General features: G+C 44.2%; 1 protein-coding gene across 7 annotated transcripts in view; it reads left to right on the forward strand.

The window, feature by feature from the left end:
• rgs14b (regulator of G protein signaling 14b) overlaps positions 1 to 20578 on the forward strand; it is a 28326-nt gene that overhangs the window by 316 nt on the left and 7432 nt on the right. For 3 of the 7 annotated variants that reach the window (XR_014553361.1, XR_014553362.1, XR_014553363.1), the window contains exons 2-16: positions 3040 to 3061; positions 3205 to 3365; positions 3658 to 3750; positions 6176 to 6319; positions 6441 to 6614; positions 7286 to 7349; positions 7535 to 7641; positions 8392 to 8598; positions 8778 to 8854; positions 9216 to 9342; positions 13448 to 13529; positions 14904 to 14941; positions 15446 to 15545; positions 15874 to 17313; positions 17878 to 18504. Coding sequence is in view for 1 of the 7 variants with exons in the window: in XM_083651698.1 (XP_083507824.1) it covers positions 3040 to 3061; positions 3205 to 3365; positions 3658 to 3750; positions 6176 to 6319; positions 6441 to 6614; positions 7286 to 7349; positions 7535 to 7641; positions 8392 to 8598; positions 8778 to 8854; positions 9216 to 9342; positions 13448 to 13529; positions 14904 to 14941; positions 15446 to 15545; positions 15874 to 16103 (1626 nt within the window). In the remaining 6 variants the exon portion in view is untranslated. Of the gene's footprint in view, positions 1 to 3039; positions 3062 to 3204; positions 3366 to 3657; positions 3751 to 6175; positions 6320 to 6440; positions 6615 to 7285; positions 7350 to 7534; positions 7642 to 8391; positions 8599 to 8777; positions 8855 to 9215; positions 9343 to 13447; positions 13530 to 14903; positions 14942 to 15445; positions 15546 to 15873; positions 17406 to 17877; positions 18505 to 20578 lie in introns of those variants that run through there. The other 4 variants (XR_014553364.1, XR_014553365.1, XR_014553366.1 and 1 more) reach the window with 4 other exon arrangements.

Genomic DNA, 20578 nt, shown 5'->3' on the forward strand with positions numbered 1-20578 from the left:
GTTCTCCTTGTGTTGATTTACTAAGCGGCCAGTGATTTTGTTTGAAACATTGTCATTGTTTTTTGCCCTACATCTTGATACTAATATGGCCACAGTGACAGTTTACATCCAGGTCGGTAACTTTTGTGCCCTCTCTCTCTCTGTCTCTGTCTCGGGAATAGAATGTAGCGCTTAGCTTGTTGCACTGTGGGGTAGTATGTTCTGTCTCCAGATGACAACCCTCAGCACTGCCAGAGCTACTCAGGCTGTGCTAACAGGCTACAGCAGTTGGTGGCTACGCTTGAGTCAGAAGCTGTTCTAACAGGCTACAGTTGGTGGCTACGCTTGAGTCAGAAGCGGAAACCGAGCCATGCCTGTTCACCAATCTGTCGCGTCTGTCTGTGTGGAGGCTGAGCTGGCATCACTCTACTGTCTCTGTGAGAGCGTAAATAACCTTTGCTATGTTGGCTTTGGTTCTGCTGAGGGTGTGAACGCCGGTCTGAAGATGTACTTCAGAGATGCTGAAAGTTTTTTTTATCTGTGCTGCATCTATCTTTCTATTATCTTGTCTTGTCTGTACTTCTTAAAAAGGATTTTCAGAACATCTGAACACATGCTCCCCTTGTTGGATATTGGAAGTGGATTGTATATTTTGCAGTGTGACGTGAAGGCGAGATGGGAGAGGAACTTCCAAATATGGGCTCGATGAATCATTTGCATGTTTGCAGTAGACACTAGAAAGCCAGGGACAAAGTGACTGTAGCTTCACCCATTCACTTTCTACTGGCCTGATTAGTTACCCAGGAGGTGGGTTACTGTTACCCAGGAGGTGGGTTACTAGGTGCTGACATACTGGTGTTTTAGGAGTCAGAGTTTAGACGGGGTGGAGAGAGAGGTGGAGCTAAGGGTGGAGCCAGGCCAGCCCATATTGCCTTATATGGTCACGGAGCCCATGTGCCAGAGCTGTTGTCTTTGCCAAGAACAGAATGGTGGCGACACAGGTCTTCCTTATGACAGAATGGTGGCGACACAGGTCTTCCTTCTGGCTCAATGTTGACTAAATCACCTTAAGGAACAACATAGAGGAAACTGAAAGGAAATTGTAACATGCTGACTGCATGTTTCTACATAGAAGACAGGCCTTTGGTCCCACTGAATGAGTTGTTCTGCAGCCAGCCAGTAGAGGGCAATAGAGGGGCCATCTCTCCCAGGACTTCTGTATTGTTTTTCTCTTCTTATCAATCAATCTCTTTCTGCTTTTGTTCAAGAATGTGGACAGGATAAAGGCAGTTTGAGTAGTGTGCACACGAGCTGCAGAGTTCTGTGACAGTCTTCTTCTTCATGTGTTTCTATGTGGACAGGATAAAGGCAGTTTGAGTAGTGTGCACACGAGCTGCAGAGTTCTGTGACAGTCTTCTTCTTCATGTGTTTCTGAGGAGGCACCTGACCTGACTAGAGGTTGACCTCTACACCTGACGTGGAGCAGAAAGGACTTTGACAGGAGATGAATGAGGTTTGACGTTGAGCTGTTTAAAAGTGAATGAGAGCGTCGTCATCAGTGAGTGGCCCCATCACCACTTCCTGTCAAAGCCTCATGGTTGCACCATCGAAAGGAAAACACGCAGCTGCTCTTCACATTTCACTTCCTAAAATGCTTGTGTGCGTCTGGATCCATATATGTACAGTTACAGTACGTGTGTGTGTGGCTTCTGTAACTGTGGTGGCAACAACACATGAATTATTGCTTACTGTAAACTAGGGGTGTCACGATACACTCAGTTCACGATACGATACGTATCACGATACTGGGTTCACGATAACGATACGATACGATACGATTTTAACAATATTTTTTTAAACTTGAATAATGACAATATATGACTGGAAAAGTAGTATTTTATTTGAAATGCACAAATACAAAACATGCTGTTGTGGGAAATTGTTATTACAATAACAACTAGAAAAAACATGAGATTGGAGATAAGGCTTATCTTGAAATAGAATGAGTTACACCGTCACTTAGATTTACTTTGAACTAAAAGGTTTCTCAGCAGTATAAATTCTCATTATGTATCTTCAGTTTTTCTTCAAACTCAAACAACAAGACTTTTCTTAGTCTATTTTTTATGCATCTTCAGTTTTTCCTGTCAAGTAAACAGTTTTGCCAGAAACTCAATTGAATGGTTTCTCTCCTGTATAACTTCTCATGTGTCTCTTCAGAGACTTGTTCAACTGAACTACTTTCCACACATTGAACTTCAACAAACAAAGACGTTTCTTTGTCTACTTTTGAAAAAAAAAAAAAAAAAATTTTTTTTTTTTTTTTTTTTTTTTCACGATATGAGATTTCATCTCAACGATACATATCGTGACGTTTTACTATCGCGAAATTTCGTGGGACGATATATTGTGACACCCCTACTGTAAACTAAAGGGTTTACTGTCATTCTCCATGTTGTGGAACAGCTCTGTATCTTCATTCAGTTAGGAGCTACGTTTGAGTTCTCTGGTTCCTCGCTTTGGAAGATTTATGAATGAATGAATGAATGATTTTGATTATTTTTGTAATATTTTTATTGATCACAAATATTGGTTGTACTGTCATAGACATACTATTAATGATCTGAATTCCATTTGATTTCACCTTTCCATGAATATGATTTCTCTTATAATCCTAACCCTAACAGAAAATAGATTTTACTCTTAAGTTGGTCTTAAATTGAAGTTTCCATGGAGGCTGTACTTGCATTGCGCTTGACCTTGTCATACCTGTCACCTCATGCGTTATCGCCTCACAAAGTTGACCTATAGATAAAAAAAAAAGGCAGTATTAATTTGGGGCTGCATTTCTCTGAATTCTGTATGGGTTTTTTACCAATAGCTACACATACTATTGCCATAGTTTATATATATCACCCGGTGATGTGTATTCCATCTTCTTATCTGACTTAACCAAGTTTCAGTTTGAGTATGTTGTAAAATCCCCTACTGTCTCTGTCTACCTGCCTGTCTGTCTGTCTGTCTGTGTGTGTGTCTCTCTCTCTCTCTCTCTCTCGGTAGAGCCAGGCAGTGTCAGATGGAGGTAAGCGCGAAGAGCCCGTGACCTGCTGCCAATTCTATACACCTCATATTTCCAAGAAGTGAACATGTCTGAACACAGATGAGTTTCCTTCTTGGCCAACATGCTTCTCACTGTGCTGCTAAACGTGTGTGTTTGTGCCTCAGAGTTGAACATGACGGCGCGGGGCTGTGGAGGCAGCAGCTCCAGCCTGCCGGGGTCTCAGGGAGGAGCCGGGGGTCCGGGGGGTCCGGCCAACAGCGTGCTCAGCTGGGCCGTCTCCTTCGAGAAGCTGCTGGAGGATCCTGCTGGTGTCTGCTTCTTCACGGTGAGGCCTACGCACGCGCGCGCACACACACACACACACACACACACACACACATGCATACACACACACACACAGTACGCACACATACACACACACACACGCACGCACGCACGCACGCACGCACACACACACACACACACATACAGTACATACACACACACACGCAGACACACACGCAAAGACACACACACACACACACGCTCGCACACACACGCACACACACAGAGTACAACTTGTTTATGAAGTGTGTGTGTGTGTGTGTGCGCGCGCGTGTGTGTGTCTTTCTCCACAGGCCTTTTTGAGGTCTGAGGTCAGTGCAGAGAACATCTTATTCTGGCAGGCGTGTGAAAAGTTCCAGAAGATTCCGGCCTCTGAGGTATCTGAGGTACAGTATGTGTGTGTTTCTCCCTCATATTCATTGAGTGTTTCTGATAAGATGACGGACATGTTGTCATCCTGCATTTCTTCACATAAGCTCCTCCTCCGCCGTCTCTTATGGATTTGTAAAACCTCCACAAAGCACTAAGTAACAGGATGCTAATGGAGGCAGACAGGAAGTAAACCTCCACAAAACACTAAGTAACATGACGGTAATGGAGACAGGCAGGAAGTTGAACGTTTACACTGAGAGCAATTTGGTTGATGTCTTTCTCTATTTTGACCCATGGTGGGCGGAGTGAGAGGCTCCAGTTGTATCTGTGTACTGGTCTGCCATAGAGAGCCACAAGGATGATGTATTTTTGTAGTCATAACACGGAAGTCCCAGATTTCCTGGTTCTTCACTGTTTCTGCCTATGGGACTTTTGAATGGGGTTTGTCGCGATGCTTCAAATAAGGTCTCTGGGCAACGCAAGCTTAATCAAACGCGAACCAGTGTTCAGCGGGATAATTTTCACACATGAGGACCACTTTCATGAGTTTTGTAGCGTAAATGCGAGCCCTAGAAGTAAAAAGCTCGTGCTAAGCTAATCCAGAACTACACACTGTCGCATAGGCTTCCACGTCACGTCACCACTCAACCTGGACTGTGATTGTGTGCGCTGCTGTGCACTGATTACCCTGGGCTGAACCAGGTGAGGGAAAGAGAATTTCCGTGTTCGTCCTTTGAAGTGGTGACGTTATTGACATATAATATCCCCGTCGACTCAACAGTGTAGTCTCATTTAGCCGTTTGCTAGCTCGCCGCCCTTTTAACGGCACGTAAAAGCTTCAAAACTCATAAAAGTGGTCCTCATGTGTGAAGATGATATTACTAAACACTGGTTTGCGTTTGATTAAGCTTGCGTTGCCCAGAGACCTTATTAGAAGCATTGCGCCTAAAACCCATTCAAAAATCCCATAGGCGAAAACAGTGAAGAACCAGGAGTGTTAGCATCGATGTTTTCCGGACTCGTTCCTGCGGCTCTCTATTACAAGGCTTTGAACAGTCAAATCATGTCTTCCTCACTGGTTTTTATGGCCTTTTATAATGTGACATAATTTTGACGAGTTAAAATAATTCAAGTAACAAGTGCTAATTAGGTGGCGTTAATTGAAAATAAACAGAAACACTCTTAACATAATTCACAACTCGCCATCAACCACAATAATGAATGTAACCATTCTGATAATGAATGTAACCATTCTGTGAGCATCGTTTTTGTGAGGAGAGAACTGGCTGTAATCAACTTCTCATCCGTTTTGCACAATAAGCTAAATTAACATTATTGATCATTACATTAAATCACACTGGGAGGGAAACAAGGAAGTGTGGGCTGCTGATTGACTGCTGCTGTTGATGGACATGCCAATTTGAGGCATGGCCAAGTGAAAATACTACTACTACTACAACAACTACTACTATACTGAAATATATCAGCAGCATCAGAGAAATATTCCGATAAATATGCAATATGTTATCGTAGTTGTGTCTGTCCTTTTTAAAAAGGAAAACAAAACCAGGAAAAACCCGTCTCATATTTTTCCCATTGAGTTGAGGAAGAAACAGATGATTATTGCTCCTGCGTATGTGAAGTCACCTGGGTGTGATGGTGCTCTGTGTGTGTTTGTAGCTGAAGGAGGAAGTCACCTGGGTGTGATGGTGCTCTGTGTGTGTTTGTAGCTGAAGGAGGTCACCTGGGTGTGATGGTGCTCTGTGTGTGTTTGTAGCTGAAGGAAGTCACCTGGGTGTGATGGTGCTCTGTGTGTGTTTGTAGCTGAAGGAGGAAGTCACCTGGGTGTGACGGTGCTCTGTGTGTGTTTGTAGCTGAAGTCACCTGGGTGTGATGGTGCTCTGTGTGTGTTTGTAGCTGAAGGAGGAAGTCACCTGGGTGTGACGGTGCTCTGTGTGTGTTTGTAGCTGAAGTCACCTGGGTGTGATGGTGCTCTGTGTGTGTTTGTAGCTGAAGGAGGAAGTCACCTGGGTGTGATGGTGCTCTGTGTGTGTTTGTAGCTGAAGGAGGAAGTCACCTGGGTGTGACGGTGCTCTGTGTGTGTTTGTAGCTGAAGGAGGTCACCTGGGTGTGACGGTGCTCTGTGTGTGTTTGTAGCTGAAGGAGGTCACCTGGGTGTGACGGTGCTCTGTGTGTGTTTGTAGCTGAAGGAGGTCACCTGGGTGTGATGGTGCTCTGTGTGTGTTTGTAGCTGAAGGAGGTCACCTGGGTGTGACGGTGCTCTGTGTGTGTTTGTAGCTGAAGGAGGTCACCTGGGTGTGACGGTGCTCTGTGTGTGTTTGTAGCTGAAGGAGGTCACCTGGGTGTGATGGTGCTCTGTGTGTGTTTGTAGCTGAAGGAGGTCACCTGGGTGTGACGGTGCTCTGTGTGTGTTTGTAGCTGAAGGAGGCGGCTCGCTCCATCTACCAGACCTACCTGTCCGACAGCGCTCCCTACTCAGTCAACATCGACGACACAGCCAAGACCCAGGAGAAGGACCTGGAGCAGCCCACACCTGATATGTTCAACAAGGCACAGGCACAGGTCCGCGTGTAGTCCACACACACGCACACACACACACACACACACACACACACACACACACACCTGTCAACAGAGTCGATGTTGTTGCTGTGACTGTGTGTGTGTGTGTGTGTCTTGTCAGATCTTTAAGCTGATGAAGATGGACAGCTACAGGCGCTTTGTGCGCTCTCCTCTCTACCAGAAGTGCAGCTTGGCCAGCGTGGAGGGCAAGCAGCTGCCCCGCATCTCCACTGAGCCGCCCCGCACGGGCTCCTGGGAGGACATGGGCAACAGTAGCCCCTCCTCCCTCAAGAAGGTATATAGTGCAAGGGGGAGGAAATGGACAGATGATGAGAAGAAGAGCTTGATAGAGAGCCAATGTGAAACGTCACTTCCTGCTTTCTCCCTGTACCAGCGCTGCGAAAAATATGAATGGCGGTGGACGAAGAATAACATTACTTTTTTGATCCCGTTTGAATTGTGCCACGGGGTGCCAACGCTAATTTTGTCAATTTAAAACATAACTTTGCATGTCAAGAAAGTCACAGTTTGTCGTCAAACTGAAACGTAGGGGTTAGTTTTGTATTAAAAACTACATAGCTCGTGGAAGCTCGTGGCATGTCGCCGGTCTTCAGCTTTGCCGGGAGAGAAAGTGACGTCACTTAGGCGACAGTGTATGTAGTCTTTTCTGATTTATAACTTCTAGTGCAACAGTTTGGTGACAAACTGTGACTTTCTTGACATGCAAAGTTACGTTTTTAAATGGACAAAATTAGCGTTGGCACCTCGGAAGTAAGTAAGTAACCTTATTTTCCGTCCAGTGCCTCCACCGCCATTCATATTTTTTGCAGCGCTGGTACAGGGAGAGAGCAGGAAGTGACGTTTCACTTTAGCTCTCTATAGAAGAAGAATGAATTGATCAAATGTCCAGATTTTCTCTTTGGTGTGAATTCTATTGTAACGGCTTGTGACGCCTTTCTCAAACAGAGCAGCAGTCCACGCGGGAGGAGTACAGCAGAGAAACAGAGACAGAACAGAGGATCGTGGGGAGGTAGTTACATTACATTACATACATAGTCATACATACATACATACATTAATTACATAGGTAGTTAGTGGCTGTCCAATCATTGCAGCTCTGTTTCACTTGTCCTGTGCTTCTGAATCAATTAGGCTTCAAGGTCAATCCTGGATCTTATTTAAAATGTCCTCCCTTGCTCTTCTTCCCATGTGTAGCAATAGATATGTCCGCCACCCATGCCGTAGTGTTCCGGAACGATTCGCAGATGTCGGCCAAGTCTACCAGCAGCGTGGAGCTCGGCTCCCTCTACAGGCAGATAGAGGTCAGTGCACCTGTCAAGGGGGGCTGTGTAGCTGGTGCCGGTGCAATTTCGGCTCGGGCACGCGTTGTGATTGGCTGTATATGGGGGGGCACGTGGGATTAATGTAAGCAAAATGGCCGACAGCTTTAGATTAGCTAACAAGCTAAGCTACTGATGTTATCAGACATGATAGACATTAAGAATATGAATCATACAAACATTCAGTGATCATGATTCAAGTGTTACGGGACCATTTCTCATTACATTACATTACGTCATTTGGCAGACGCTTTTATCCAAAGCGACTTACAATAACACATTTTTGTCAGCAATAGAGCAATCAACTATGGAGCACAGTCTATGACAACTACATCTTCTGAAGGAACAGTGGTACAAGTTTAGTTTAGGTTAGTAGTTTTTTTTTTTTTTTTTTAGAAAGAGAGAGAAAGAAGTTAGATCAAGAAGGGCCCAGATGGAGCCTGAAAAGGTGTGTCTTTAGTCTTTTCCGAAAGATCAGCAGTGATTCAGCTGTCCTGACCGAAGGTGGAACATATTTTACTTTACTTTTTGAAAATAAATGTTGTGAGAGTTGAACTTCATCTGCAGCACTTCCTGTAGGCCGAGTAGATCCTGTACCTACACCAGCTCCCCGTCACTCAATGATTGATCAACATGTAGTCTACAATGTGACAAGTTGTATAAATCTACCATGAATTTAATGACTAACATGTAGAGTTTTCCCTGCTCTTCCACCCCTCCTCCCTGATTCAGAATGGGCGTTCCAGTCCTCACTCCCCAGAGCAGGGCGGGGCCAATCGCTTGGAGGGGGGCTACTGCTGCCTGTACCTCCCTGACGGCAGCGCCTCGCTGGCGCCCACGCGGCCCGGCCTGCTCATCAGAGACATGCTGGCCAGCCTGTGTGAGAAGAGAGGCTTCCCGCTCAAAGATGTGGTCATCTACCTTCACGGCAAAGACAAGGTAAGCTCATTGAAACACCTGGATGAAGAAAGAGTTTTGAATCAAGAGTTTGTTTTTAAAATGCCCACTGCGCCACATGACACTTCCTCTCTATATGTTTGAAACCGTTTTCCCCTCAAAGTTTAAATGCATCTTTGAAAATGGTCTGTCATTGTGTGTGTGTGTGCTCTCCCCCACAGCAGCCCTTATCGCTGGACCAGGACTGCTCCGTGCTGAGAGACCAGCAGGTCTCCTTAGAGCTCAGAGTGACATTTGCGTGAGTCACTTCCTCCACTCCTTCCTCTCTCTCTCTCTCTCTCAGCCAAGCTCAGCATCCTGGAGGGAACTCCTCCTGTTAACCTGTTAACCTCCTGTTCCTGTTAACTCCTCCTGTTAACCCCACACAGGCAGATGGGCTTTCTAAGCATCACTTCAGTCGTCATTGTCATTTGCATTGAATGAATTTTAGCAATTAGAATCAGTTGGGTAGAAGATACATTTTGGATTGTCTGCTAAGAATTGATTCTCTGGGTGACTTTAGATTCTTCGGTAGCTTTAGGTCTTCAGCTGTGTAGACCTTAATTATGCCAACCTGCTGTGTGTGTGTGTGTGTGTGTGTGTGTGTGTGTGTGTGTCAGGCTGGAGGTGGTCTTCACTGGTAAGACAAAGGGGATCGTGGTGAAGTCCAGTAAGAGTCTGCAGGACGCCCTCTCTGTGGTGCTGCAGAAACACCAGCTGAGACCACAGGACGTCCTGGTCAGCATGGTGAGCACTGTCCCATCCTCTGTCTGTGTGTGTGTGTGAGAGAGAAACATGTAACTGTGTGTGTGTGAGAGAAACATGTAACTGATTGTGTGTGTGAGAGAGAAACATGTAACTGTGTGTGTGTGAGAGAAACATGTAACTGATTGTGTGTGTGAGAGAGAAACATGTAACTGTGTGTGTGTGTGAGAGAAACATGTAACTGATTGTGTGTGAGAGAGAAACATGTAACTGATTGTGTGTGTGAGAGAGAAACATGTAACTGTGTGTGTGTGAGAGAAACATGTAACTGATTGTGTGTGTGAGAGAGAAACATGTAACTGTGTGTGTGTGAGAGAGAAACATGTAACTGTGTGTGTGTGAGAGAGAAACATGTAACTGTGTGTGTGAGAGAAACATGTAACTGATTGTGTGTGTGAGAGAGAAACATGTAACTGTGTGTGTGTGAGAGAGAAACATGTAACTGTGTGTGTGTGAGAGAGAAACATGTAACTGTGTGTGTGTGAGAGAAACATGTAACTGATTGTGTGTGTGAGAGAGAAACATGTAACTGTGTGTGTGTGAGAGAAACATGTAACTGATTGTGTGTGTGAGAGAGAAACATGTAACTGTGTGTGTGTGTGAGAGAAACATGTAACTGTGTGTGTGAGAGAGAAACATGTAACTGTGTGTGTGAGAGAGAAACATGTAACTGTGTGTGTGTGAGAGAGAAACATGTAACTGTGTGTGTGTGAGAGAAACATGTAACTGTGTGTGTGAGAGAGAAACATGTAACTGTGTGTGTGAGAGAAACATGTAACTGTGTGTGTGAGAGAGAAACATGTAACTGTGTGTGTGAGAGAAACATGTAACTGTGTGTGTGAGAGAGAAACATGTAACTGTGTGTGTGTGAGAGAGAAACATGTAACTGTGTGTGTGTGAGAGAAACATGTAACTGTGTGTGTGAGAGAGAAACATGTAACTGTGTGTGTGAGAGAAACATGTAACTGTGTGTGTGAGAGAGAAACATGTAACTGTGTGTGTGAGAGAGAAACATGTAACTGTGTGTGTGTGTGAGAGAAACATGTAACTGTGTGTGTGAGAGAGAAACATGTAACTGTGTGTGTGTGAGAGAGAAACATGTAACTGTGTGTGTGTGAGAGAGAAACATGTAACTGTGTGTGTGTGAGAGAGAAACATGTAACTGTGTGTGTGTGAGAGAGAAACATGTAACTGTGTGTGTGAGAGAGAAACATGTAACTGTGTGTGTGTGAGAGAGAAACATGTAACTGTGTGTGTGAGAGAGAAACATGTAACTGTGTGTGTGTGAGAGAGAAACATGTAACTGTGTGTGTGTGTGTGAGAGAGAAACATGTAACTGTGTGTGTGAGAGAGAAACATGTAACTGATTGTGTGTGTGAGAGAGAAACATGTAACTGTGTGTGTGAGAGAGAAACATGTAACTGTGTGTGTGTGAGAGAGAAACATGTAACTGTGTGTGTGTGAGAGAGAAACATGTAACTGTGTGTGTGTGTGTGTGAGAGAGAAACATGTAACTGTGTGTGTGAGAGAGAAACATGTAACTGATTGTGTGTGTGAGAGAGAAACATGTAACTGTGTGTGTGAGAGAGAAACATGTAACTGATTGTGTGTGTGAGAGAGAGAAACATGTAACTGTGTGTGTGAGAGAGAGAGAAACATGTAACTGTGTGTGTGAGAGAGAAACATGTAACTGATTGTGTGTGTGAGAGAGAGAAACATGTAACTGATTGTGTGTGTGAGAGAGAGAAACATGTAACTGATTGTGTGTGTGAGAGAGAGAAACATGTAACTGATTGTGTGTGTGAGAGAGAGAAACATGTAACTGATTGTGTGTGTGAGAGAGAAACATGTAACTGTGTGTGTGAGAGAGAAACATGTAACTGTGTGTGTGAGAGAGAAACATGTAACTGATTGTGTGTGTGAGAGAGAAACATGTAACTGATTGTGTGTGTGTGAGAGAGAAACATGTAACTGATTGTGTGTGTGAGAGAGAGAAACATGTAACTGATTGTGTGTGTGAGAGAGAGAAACATGTAACTGATTGTGTGTGTGTGAGAGAGAAACATGTAACTGATTGTGTGTGTGAGAGAGAGAAACATGTAACTGATTGTGTGTGTGAGAGAGAGAAACATGTAACTGATTGTGTGTGTGAGAGAGAGAAACATGTAACTGATTGTGTGTGTGAGAGAGAAACATGTAACTGTGTGTGTGAGAGAGAAACATGTAACTGTGTGTGTGAGAGAGAAACATGTAACTGATTGTGTGTGTGAGAGAGAAACATGTAACTGTGTGTGTGAGAGAGAAACATGTAACTGTGTGTGTGAGAGAGAAACATGTAACTGTGTGTGTGTGAGAGAGAAACATGTAACTGTGTGTGTGTGAGAGAGAAACATGTAACTGTGTGTGTGAGAGAGAAACATGTAACTGTGTGTGTGAGAGAGAAACATGTAACTGTGTGTGTGAGAGAGAAACATGTAACTGTGTGTGTGAGAGAGAAACATGTAACTGATTGTGTGTGTGTGAGAGAGAAACATGTAACTGATTGTGTGTGTGAGAGAGAAACATGTAACTGATTGTGTGTGTGTGTGTGTGTGTGTGTGTGTGTGTGTGTTAGGTAGGTGTGGGAATCACCAGATGCCCATGATACTAAAATGATACTTGAGTCACAATACGATAGTATTGAGATATTGCGATTTGCTAGTATTGCGATATATTGAATATTGCGATATTTCGATATATTGTCACTCCTAACTCCTTTTCCTACCTTTTCCTTGACCTCACCGGAAGGAAAACATGCATACATGTTTTTTTGTTTTGTTTAGTTTTTGCCCCACACGTAGGCTACATTATTAAGCTCCTCTGGACTCAATACGCCACTGCAGGTGCGAACTGCAACATCGGGCACTTCGGGCAGATGCCCGGTGGCCTGGCATGACCTGCAATTTTTTATTTTTTTTATTATTATTATATCGATACTTGGCATCCAAATATCGATACAATATCATCAGGCAAAATATTGCGATACTATGGTGTATTGATTTTGTTCCCTACCCCTAGTGTTAGGGGTTACATAGACTCGTCGACGTTAACTTACCACAAGTCGATGCCTACCGGGGGACGTCAACTAGTCGTCAACGTGGTTTGAGACTTGTGCTTCAGCCTGCAAGAGCTCTTCTCATCTTGTCATTTTCCACTCATTACAACTGTTTCTACATTTATTTGGTAATGAAAGTACTCAGCTGTTATTTGGCTTATAACTATAACTATAACTATGCACATTCATTGTTTTTTCTCGCTATCGGAGTACTTTTATTGTTGCGAGCGGCTCCATTGTTTACTAACGTTACTAAAGGACCAGCTGGGGTGTGTTCAATATGAAAACGCTGTGCGCCGTTTTGCTACGGTTTCCAAGTTGAACATCATGGTTCCTCGCATGATTCAATGCACCGCTGTGTCCGTTGAAAGAAACATTTTGCTACATGTTGTCGGGGCTGAACTCGACCCCAGTATCCTCTGAGCTGAGGAGGAAATAGGGGCATTGCAGAGGAGGAGGTGATGGTTAAGGAAGAGGAGACATAGAATAAAATCTACAAATTAGGGGTGTCAAAAATAATCGATTATAAGATGCATCGCGATGCGGACGTGCACGATTCTGCATCGATTCAGAAATGTCAAAAATCGATTATATATATATATAGGAAAGGAGAGGCAGCCAGTCGCTATGTGAACGACAGATGGTGCAACCCTGAACACTACAGTGCAGCCCAGACATCAAACTGTTAGCACTAAGTCTCTGTTCATCATTTATTACTCGCACACAGTTTTCCAAAGCCATTATGATTGTGTTTACATTCCCCCCGCATCGCAGGCTGCCGTCATCAACTCAGCGACCAAGATTTTTTTTTTTTTTTTTTTAACCGGCACTGAACAACGTGACAACTAGTCCATGTTGACTCGATTTTATCGGTAGACGGGTTGACTTGAAAAAACCTGGGGTCATGCAACCCTGTGTGTGTGTGTGTGTGTGTGTGTGTGTGTGAGTATCTCTCTGGTTGCATCCTTCACACTTCACTTTGTGTGGTTTCAGGTTGGGAGTGACGAGTCCTTGAACCTGAGCACCAATGTGTTCAAACTGGCCAATAAGAGGCTGCGGCTTGACAAGGTCAAAGGTGAATATATACTTGACCCTTGAAAACCTGGTGTTTATTTGAGTGTGACGAAGGGGAAGCATTCATAATAAAACGTTGTAGTACAACAATGTTGAATGTTGCTGCATTGCACCTTTTGGTTTGTTGGCCGAGTGTCAAATAATGAAAACATTTCACCTTGGGGGATAATGACAGTATTTCTATCGTGTGTGTGTGTGTGTGTGTGTGTGTGTGTGTGTGTGTGTGTGTGTGGGGTTTCTCTCCACGGCTCCCAGGGAATCTTTCTGCATTCTTCTGCTCTCACTTGCAGTTAAACGATAGCGAGGAGAAGGTCTTCCTTTTCACTCTCAACTTTAATGGCCTTGTTTTCCTGTGTCAGTGTCTGCTTATTCCAATTTACCCCCCCAGTTCCTCTCTCGCTCTCCTCCTCCTCTTCTGTGCGGTCTCGATGTTCGAGCCCATTTGTCTTGTTGGGTGCTGTGTCACTTATAGTTCACTCACCTCCTCTCCCTAACGCACTGCTGTGAGACCAGAACCAACTTGACTTTGGATCAGCACGACCATGCTTCAGCTCCACTTAGAGTTCACTCACCTCCTCTCCCTAACGTACTGCTGTGAGACCAGAACCAACTTGACTTTGGATCAGCACGACCATGCTTCAGCTCCACTTAGAGTTCACTCACCTCCTCTCCCTAACGTACTGCTGCCAGACCAGAACCAACTTGACTTTGGATCAGCACGACCATGCTTCAGCTCCACTTAGAGTTCACTCACCTCCTCTCCCTAACGCACTGCTGTGAGACCAGAACCAACTTGACTTTGGATCAGCTCCACTAACTCAGAACCAACGTGACTTTGAATCAGCTCCACTAACTCAGAACCAACTTGACTTTGGATCAGCTCCACTAACTCAGAACCAACTTGACTTTGGATCAGCTCCACTAACTCAGAACCAACTTGACTTTGGATCAGCTCCACTAACTCAGAACCAACTTGACTTTGGATCAGCTCCACTAACTCAGAACCAACTTGACTTTGGATCAGCTCCACTAACTCAGAACCAACTTGACTTTGGATCAGCTCCACTAACTCAGAACCAACTTGACTTTGGATCAGCACGACCACGCCTCAGCTCCACTAACTACGTTTAGAAAAAGATGGAGAGCAGATACATTGGATTAGAGTGGCTGTATCCCAAGGGGACCAGTTTACTTCTCGTCGAGGATATTTTCTCTGGCAGACTTTGGTGTTTAGCACAATGGAGCACTTCCATCCTGTAACAGCATCAGCTGACCTCTGAGTGTCTGTGGCTCAGAGTCATCACAGTAGCAGTTGCAGAATGTTTCCTACAGTACAGTAGAAACTGATTCATATCTTTGTGTGGTGTGACTATAGGAAGAGACCAGAACAGCAGTTCCAGACCCAGTGGCCAGGTGAGGCATTGCTCACAGATTGCTGCACACACCTTATTGTAGGACCTTGCAATGAGTTGAGACAAAGAAGCAAAAATTGAAATGTGTTTCGCCCCCAATGTGCATTGAGATATGATTGACTGATTTATTGCGGGAAAATAAATCAATATAGGGTATCTCTAAGGCTAATAACAGAGCATTAAAACCAGTTTTTAATGTGTTCTCTATTCATTGGGATAAATGTTCATACAGCTGTTTAAATGTTTCTTCAACACTTGAGAAAATGTTAAAAGAAAAGTGCGAGAGGATGAGCTGTTAGTGGTTCTGAGTTTCTCATTATGAATATGTCATATTTGATGTGTAACATCCGTGGGCTGTTGAATGTCAATGATTATGCACCAGACTCCTTGTTTCAAAAGCTGATTTGTAAATTTCTTAATTTTGCAGCATATCGATATCGATCAATACTGCATATGGATAAGGCTGTATGTAATTTGTGTGATTTGTCGTCTGCCTCGGTCCCAGGGGCGAGCGGCAGGTCCAGGTGGTGTGGAGGCCCGGTCGTCGGCACAGGCAGACAGAACCAAGACTCAGCCCAAGCCCAGTAAGAGCAACGACATAGATGGTAGGACTCCCCCAACAGTATCCAACCAGGATAGGGGGACTACTTTGGGTGGATCGACACTGCAACACTCTTTGCAGATGTCTTGAACTAGCTGCCATCCTATCCAAAATTCCTAGATCTGTTTTTCATCCCTTTCTTTCAAGGCGTATAATTTACTAATATAAATATATGTATTGTCTTTACGCCGGATGAAAAATCAGCTCTGCTAAGATGACTAAACGTAACTTCAGCCATTGAAATGCCTGCCTAGGTAACTAAAAATACACACTAGAATGTTCGGTATTTGAAATAATGCATGAATGAACCTGATCCTTTGTGTGCGTGTCAGGGCTGCTGGACATGTTGGCCCTCATGGGCGACAGGGTTGACGACCAGCGAGGTCTTCTGACCAAAGAGCAGCTGGAGATTCCAGAGTTCCTGCAGGTGCCTTCAGTCCAGCAGGCAGCAGCTCCCACCGGCTCACAAGCATCAGCTGCTTCAGGTTCAGTTGAAGGAGCAAAGAAATCCAATGACTCTGCTGGCTCTGAACCTAAAGACTTAAAGGAAACGCATGTTTGAGTACGAGCGCGCGCGTCCGTGCGTGCGTGTGTGTGTGTGTGACTTTGTGTGTCTGTGTTGTCTGTGTTAATGTGCGGCGAGGTGCCAGCAGGTTTACCCGCCTTTTTAAAGGACATGATCATAAACGATAACAAACATCAACATCATGTTGCCGGTCGTGTCTGTGGACCAGAACGAGTTGTTAGGCGAAAAGAAAACTGGTCAAGCACTTTTTATGATTGATTATGAATAAGCTCTGGGCCTTCATCAGGCGATATGGCGAAAGAAAGAAAAAATCATAGCAAGAATTTAAAGTGTCGATTGAAAACACTACACAATCCATTATGGAAAAAAAGTTACTTGATGTGTATTGTTATTGTTTAAAAAAAACATGTGATTTTCATTAGCATTAATGTAGCTATCTTATAAAACAGATCGCAAAATAGTTATCAATAATATTCCTGAGCAAGTTTCACTTTCCAAGAAAGTGCACTGTAGAAGTCAATGTGTTGCCTTTTCTTTTATAGTGGACATTTAATTGGAATGAAACTTGTTTTTTAATCTATGCAAAGTCAATTAAACAGTGCCTAATCCTTTTCACAAAGAATGTGGCCTGTATAATTTAACATTTCACCCTAAAGCCAACTTGTTTGCTCTATTTTTTCCATGATGCCTTACATACATTATGAATTGCAGTTCAAATTGCTTTTGTTTCGAATGTCACGTTCCGTCATTTCTCCTCTGAACTCTGAGCAGAAGCAGGAAAGAGTGACGATCCACAAAGTGTCTGTGAAGTGTTTTGCACTATTGATTTTATTCATTTTTTCACTTGAGAATATTGAACATGTTTTATTGTAACTGTTTTAGATCTTTTAGAATGGTCATTTTGCCTTGTGTGTGCTGCTTACTCACTATTTTGCCCTTATGTGTGTTTATGGTACTTCTCGAGCATTGTGTTTGCTGTGTCGGCACTTTGTCCTCTTCTCCTCTCACCTCAGACTAAATCTCAGGGTCCAGATCTACAGTATTAGTGATGTTGAATTACTAGTATTATACAGAGTGAATCTGGTTCTGTGATCATCAATATATATCTCACATGGTGTATGCGCAGAATTAAATAGTGTTTTTCGATGAAATTTAACCCCTTGTCTCAGATGTTTGTTTGTGGAAATGGAAGTCCCGATTCCAGGTGTTTTCTGTGGGCCAAGAAATGTTCACATGCTTCACTAAGGTCAGTTTCTAGCTTGAGTAATGGTTGAAGATCGGTTTGATGTGGGAAGACCTTCACCCAGCCTGAGGATGGGATCTATGACTCGTGCAATTTAAATCAGTGGTTCTCAAATGGGGGTCCGGGGACTCCCAGGGGTCTGTGGCATTTCGCTAGGGGGTCCGCGAAAAGTTTTCAGGATTTTTTTTTTTTTTTTTTTGCAAAAGCTTCATAGTTCAACGAAAATATTTTATGCTTTAAATCTAAAATGGTTAATGGATTACATTCTAATCTCAAACCTATCAATTTAAAAGTCAAGCACGTTACAGTGGAAACAATTAAGCTTAGCCCAAAATCACAAATCAGAATGAGGGCGGTCCCCGGTATATTTTCTATCATGTAAGGGGTGCTTGGCTGAAAAACATTTGAGAACCTCTGAAGAAGTCCAGTCCGGATCTGTGTGTTTTACTAGCTCTGATGATCTCATTGATTATCTGTGATTCTATGATCTCCTCCTGTATCGCTGGTGTCTCCTAAGAGAACCCTGTTGCTGAGATGATGTCACATAATGATGTCATTTTTGCACAGTGACAGGGATCGGGTGCAGTGCTGCGATTGGCTCTCTTATCAACCCTTGCCAGCCAATGACGTGCCACGTGTGTGTGGAGACTTGTTGCTGGAAGGTGAGGTGCTGCCTGAGGAATAATAATAATATGGGATATATTTGGCTTATTGTATGGCTTACAAAACAAATCCTGAGACATAGCTGGATCCATCCACTCACATTAGAGATCTACATTATGAGCTTTGCTAAGCAGCCTCAACCTATCTCCTCTGCCCACCTTGTCTATATAATAAGACTCATTATTATTATATAATAAGACTCATTATTATATAATATGACTAATTATTATTGCATTGTTCAATGAAGTATCAAATTCCTGTTTATTAGCACACGCCCCCCCTCAGACTATTTCAATCTGCACACATTAGCATACACAGCTATGATTGGTTGGACTTGGCTGTGTGTGTGTGTGTGTGTGTGTGTGTGTGTGTGTGTGTGTGTGGGGAGAGAGTCTGGTGCGTCGGCGGAGCTCTGAGCGGGAGCAGACAGAGGAGAGGGGTGTCTCTGAGCCACCATAGCAGCACCACAGCAATGAAGTGAGGAGTGCCATCTACCCTCCTGCACGTCTTCACTGAGAGAGAGAGAAGGAGGTGAGTGTCTCTCTATCGCTCCCCAGGCATTGTACTGATCTCGTTTTTTGGGGGGGTGAGGTGATCGCTGTGCTTGTACAGTCATTAGATGTGTGTGCCTGCCCTATCTCTCTGTCACACTCACATTCTCTCTCTCTCTCTCTGCCTTACTGTCTCTCTATCACTTTGTGCCTGTCTCTGTCTAAATGTCTCGTGCTGTCTTCCTCAGGATGGAGTTAAACCTCTTCATCTCATATACAAAATCACTTTGTCACAGAGTCAGGTGTCAGAGTAGATTGAGACAAGTGCCGAGCTAAGGTTATACATACGGTCTATCTCTGCTTTATTGGAATGACATATTTACTACTACTTAGCTCAGTTGCAGGCTGTGTCTAGTCTACCGTACGTCGGGGTAGATTGCTTTGAATAGGTGGAAGTCTTTATTTTCTGAACCGAATCCTTTGCTTAATGGCTGCTGACAACGGAACCCTCTGTGCTGGTGAGTGTTCTGCAGAGGGATGTTCTGCAGAGGGATGTTCTGCAGAGGGATGTTCTGCAGAGGGATGTTCTGCAGAGGGATGTTCTGCAGAGGGATGTTCTGCAGAGGGATGCCTAAGTGGTGTCAAAGTAAACCCATCCCAGTAGATCAATGCTGGCGTGTTACTTTTTGATTCTGCCTCACTATCCATTGAGAGATGGTGGCTGGCTGCTGATGGACACAGCGTGTGTGTTCCAGGGCTTTTTCACTCACGCTGACTCACTCACTCACACTGACTCAGTGTGAGGAGAGACGCACAGCGCTCCAGCTGTGAGGTGTGTGTGTGTGTGTGTGTGTGTGTGTGTGCGCGCGCCCCCCCCCCCCCCATCGTCAATTACAGACAGGATGTCTTTGCTACTGTACACGAGGTCTTGATGTGTTCTCTCCTCTCTTCCTGTGCAGTTACCAGTGCTGGGGGTAACTCATTACAAAGGTAATCTATTACATGTAATATATTACTTTCAGCAGTAACTCGGTAATTTAACTTATTACTTGTAGGATTTCAGTAATATTATACCAGTTAATTTGTCAAGTAACTCAAGTTACAAATTGAGTTACATTTTATTAAATCAAAGCACAGATTTAAAAAAATATGTGTGTTTTTATGCAAGAAAAACACTATAGATGATAATAACAAAGGAAAAGAATAAAAATTTGAGTTTTGGATTGTTTAAACTGACTTCAAGGCGGTTGAAATTATTTTTCGGGATGGTTCCGGGGCGGCGATGTCATTCTGCTGCTGCTGTTATTTTGGTGAAAGTAATGCAAAAGTAGTGTAAATAAGTAACGAGTTACTCTACACAGACAGTAATATTGTAAAGGAACTTATTACTTTCAAATGAAACTAACTAGTAATATGTAATATATTACATTTTGAAAGTAACTTGCCCAACACTGGCAGTTACTGCCTACATGCTCACCTTGGTGTGCTGACCTGCTCGTGCGTGTGTGTGTGTGTTTTATTTGACCTTTATTTAACCAGGTTAGTCTCATTGAGATTAAAAACCTCTCAGACACCATCTCTCTCACACACGTCTCCCACCCTCGCACTAAGGTGGAGGTCCCCCCTCTCAGACACCATCTCTCTCTCACACACGTCTCCCACCCTCGCACTAAGGTGGAGGTCCCCCCTCTGAGACACCATCTCTCTCTCACACGTCTCCCACCCTCGCACTAAGGTGGAGGTCCCCCCTCTGAGACACCATCTCTCTCACACACGTCTCCCACCCTCGCACTAAGGTGGAGGTCCCCCCTCTGAGACACCATCTCTCTCACACACGTCTCCCACCCTCGCACTAAGGTGGAGGTCCCCCCTCTGAGACACCATCTCTCTCTCACACACGTCTCCCACCCTCGCACTAAGGTGGAGGTCCCCCCTCTAAGACACCATCTCTCTCTCACACACGTCTCCCACCCTCGCACTAAGGTGGAGGTCCCCCCTCTGAGACACCATCTCTCTCTCACACACGTCTCCCACCCTCGCACTAAGGTGGAGGTCCCCCCTCTGAGACACCATCTCTCTCTCACACACGTCTCCCACCCTCGCACTAAGGTGGA

Source organism: Poromitra crassiceps (genome assembly GCF_964638095.1).
Source record: "Poromitra crassiceps genome assembly, chromosome: 15".
In the NCBI taxonomy this organism is placed as follows: domain Eukaryota; kingdom Metazoa; phylum Chordata; class Actinopteri; order Beryciformes; family Melamphaidae; genus Poromitra; species Poromitra crassiceps.